At 57.2% G+C, this 3351-nt stretch overlaps 1 protein-coding gene across 1 annotated transcript in view; it reads left to right on the forward strand.

Moving 5' to 3' along the window:
- The window catches only part of ZSWIM4 (zinc finger, SWIM-type containing 4), a gene marked incomplete at its 5' end in the record, with an annotated part of 54151 nt that overhangs the window by 29006 nt on the left and 21794 nt on the right, over positions 1-3351 (forward strand). The window contains 2 exons of the mRNA XM_011953394.1: positions 354-569; positions 938-1192. Of these exons, the coding sequence (XP_011808784.1) occupies positions 354-569; positions 938-1192 (471 nt within the window). The remainder of the gene's footprint in view (positions 1-353; positions 570-937; positions 1193-3351) is intronic.

Here is a 3351-nt window from a genome sequence, read left to right on the forward strand (position 1 = left end):
TAGTCCCAGCTACTCGGGAGGCTGAGGCAGGAGAATGGCGTAAACCCGGGAGGCGGAGCTTGCAGTGAGCCGAGATCGCGCCACTGCACTCCAGCTTGGGCGACAGAGCTAGATTCCATCTCCAAAAAAAAAAGCGTCCAGTGGCCAGGCATGGTGGCCCATGCCTGTAATCCCTCTGGGAGGCTGAAGCAGGAGGATCGCTTGAGCTCCAGAGGTCGAGGCTGCAGTTAGCTATGATTAGGCCACTGCACTCCAGCCTGGGCAATAGAGCGAGACCCCACCTCAAACAAAAAGTTGAAGGTGACCATCGGGTGAGCAGGTGGTGGGCATTATGGGGCTAGACTGGACGGCAGTTCAAGAAGAGGAATACCCCTCCCTCCTAGAGACTTGGGCAGGTGTGTGGGCATTGAGCCCCATCTTTCCACCTGCAGAGCTGCTCCAGAAGGGTTCCACCTGCATCACCAACACTGAAGGATGGGTGGGGCACCCCCTGGACCCCATTGGCTGCCTCTGCAGGGCGCTCCTGGAGGCCTGTCGTCTGGAGGAGGAGACACTTACCCTTTACCCAGGTACTCACATAGGGGACTGCTGGAGGAGGTGGGACAACCCCGCCTCGCTGGCCATGCCTCCTGGCCCAGTACCCCTATAAGGTAACTCCCAGACTCTTACCCTTGGCCACACCCCTACCCTTGGCTACCTCCCCTGGCCAGTGTCCAGAGCCAGTAGGCTTAGCTTCACCTGAAAGTGAGGCCACCATAGGCCTAGCTGCTGCTAGAAGGTGGGGCTCCTGCGCTCCCCCAATCCCGTGAGTGCTGGGAGCTTCTGGGCTCCCTCTAAAACCTACCCTGTGCCCAAGTCTCCATGCTTGGGGCCAAGGGCTACAGGGGTCTTAGGGAAGGGGATCTGTCTCCAGCAGCCCTGGCCCTGTCTCCCCCAGACTCAGGCCCCGAGAAGCGGAAGGTGGCCTACCAGCACGTGCCTGTGCCCGGGAGCCCTGGAGAGTCCTATTTGGTGCTGGCGCTGGAGGTGGCACTGCTGGGGCTGGGGCAGCAGCGGGCCCTGCCGGAGGGACTGTACGCCCAGGACAAGGTGGTGCGCAACGAGGAGCAGCTGCTGGCCCTGCTGGAGGAGGTAGAATTGGATGAGCGGTTGGTGCAGATGCTGCGCAAACAGGCGGGGCTGCTGCTGGAAGGTGAGGCCCCGCCCCTAGGCCTGGCTGTTCCTGAAAGGTAGGGTCCTGTCCGTGGTCCTGTAGCGGCCCGGTTGCTGCAAGATGGGAGGCCCCGCCTCAGCCCCGCCTCCTGGTCATACTGTCCACTTATACCTTGGCAGTTTCTAAAAGGAGAGATCCAGCTCTTCTTCCCGCCACCTAATGCGTGCTGCCAGCCAGTAACTGCTGCTTGTACTGAGGCACCGCCCCCTTCCCTCCCGGGAGCCAGTGAGCCAAGTGGCTGATGTTAAAGCAAGGGCGTCCCACCTTCATCTGCAACTTAGGCACCGCCCCTGGCCCGGCCTGTTCCTCAGGAGCCCCGCCCATGGCCTGGTCCTATTGGCCTGTGTGTTGTGAGACTCTGTCCCGTAGCGCCGCAGGGAGCCGCTTATCCCTGCCCCTTCCAGGCCCTCTGCACTGTCGGACTTGCTGGTCTTGGCCGCTGGTTCCGCTCTGCAAGGCAGGTGCAGCCCCACGTCCACCCTCTGGCCCCACCTTGCATCTGAGCCCTGCTCCTTACCTGGGAGTGTGCCTGGAGTCTCTTCTTTTCTTTTTTTTTTTCCGTTTTTCTAGTGGCGCGATCTCGGCTCACTGCAACCTCCGCCTCCTGGGTTCAAGTGATTCTCCTGCCTCAGCCTCCCAAGTAACTGGGATTACAGGCACCCACCACCACACCCAGCCAATTTTTGTAGTATTAGTAGAGACAGGGTTTCACCATAGTGGCCAGGCTGTTCTTAAACTCTTGACTTCAGGTAATCCGCCCGCCTCACCCTTCCAAAGTGCTGGGATTACAGGCGTGAGTCACTGCACCTGACCCTCTAATCCCAACTTCTAACTTACCAGCAGTGTGAGCCTGTGCAAGCCGTGTTACATCTCTGTACCTCAGTTTGCTTGTCTGTAAGGTGCAAAGGCTATGAGTTGCAGCTTCCGAGGGTCGAGGTGAGGGGTTAGCATATCATCAAGTGGCACACAGTGGACACTGCGGAAGTGTGTGTCACTGCCGCTGTTGGCAGGAATATTGAGCCTGCCCCGTGCCTCCTCAGGGGCCCTGTGGGTTTGCGTCGTCCTGAGCCCCCACTGCAAACCAGAGGAAAGGGCAGGCTGGCTCCAGCTGCTCAGCAGGTGGGACAAGCTCGACGTGTGCCCACTGGAAGAAGGCAACTACTCCTTCGACGGCCCCAGCCTGCAGCCCACCGTGGCCCCCATCCCAGGTAGGAGAGGGGGGTCTTTACCATGCCCCCCCAAAACCATCACTACTAACTGTGGCTCCACTTATTATCATGGTGCTCTTCCCAGGAGAGAGAGAGAGAGTGGGGCAGAGCAAAGCGGACCCCAGTCCTTGGCTGTCCTCCCAGGACTAATCCCAACTTGTCCAGCCAGGAAAGAGTGAGTGCGAGGGCAGGAGCAATGGCAGCCCAAGTGGACAAGTGAAGTAAAATGCTTAAAACACCTGCAGTCCTGGGCTGGTCTGGCTTGGCCTCCTACTAGCTATGGGAGCAAAGAGATGGTGTGAGAGGAAAAAAGATAGGAAGAATCAAACAGGAGAAAGTGAGATACTGAGGAGAGAGTGACAAGTGAAGAGAGGGAGAGAGATGGATAGAGAGAGGGAGAGAGGCAGACAGAGGAGTAGATAGGAGGGAAGACAGAGAGATTGAGGAGAGAAGGAAAAAAAAACTGTATAGCAAGTACAGGCCAGGCGTAGTGGCTCACGCCTATAATCCCAGCACTTTGGGAGGCTGAGGGAAGCAGATTCATTGAGGCCAGGAGTTCGAGACCAGCCAGAGCAACATGGTGAGACCTTGTCTCTACAAAAAATACAAAAATTAGCTGGGTGCGGCGACGCATGCCTGGAATCCCAGATACTCAAGAGGCTGAGATGGGAGAATCACTTGAGCCTGGGAGGTAGAGGTTGCAGTGAGCCGAGATCGCACCACTGCACTCTAGCCTGGGCGACAGAGTGAGACCTTGTCTCAAAAGAAAAGAAAAGAAAAATAGCAAGTAGGAAGAGAAAGACAGATAGCCAGTTAGTTGCTCAACCTGTTTTCCATCAGTGTGATGGGCCTGCACTAGTTCCTAACACATACACACTTCCTTTTTTTTTTTTTTTGAGACAGTCTCACTCTGACGTGCAGGCTGGAGTG

This window comes from Colobus angolensis, unplaced genomic scaffold (assembly GCF_000951035.1).
Source record: "Colobus angolensis palliatus isolate OR3802 unplaced genomic scaffold, Cang.pa_1.0 Scaffold36, whole genome shotgun sequence".
Taxonomy (NCBI): Eukaryota; Metazoa; Chordata; class Mammalia; order Primates; family Cercopithecidae; genus Colobus; species Colobus angolensis.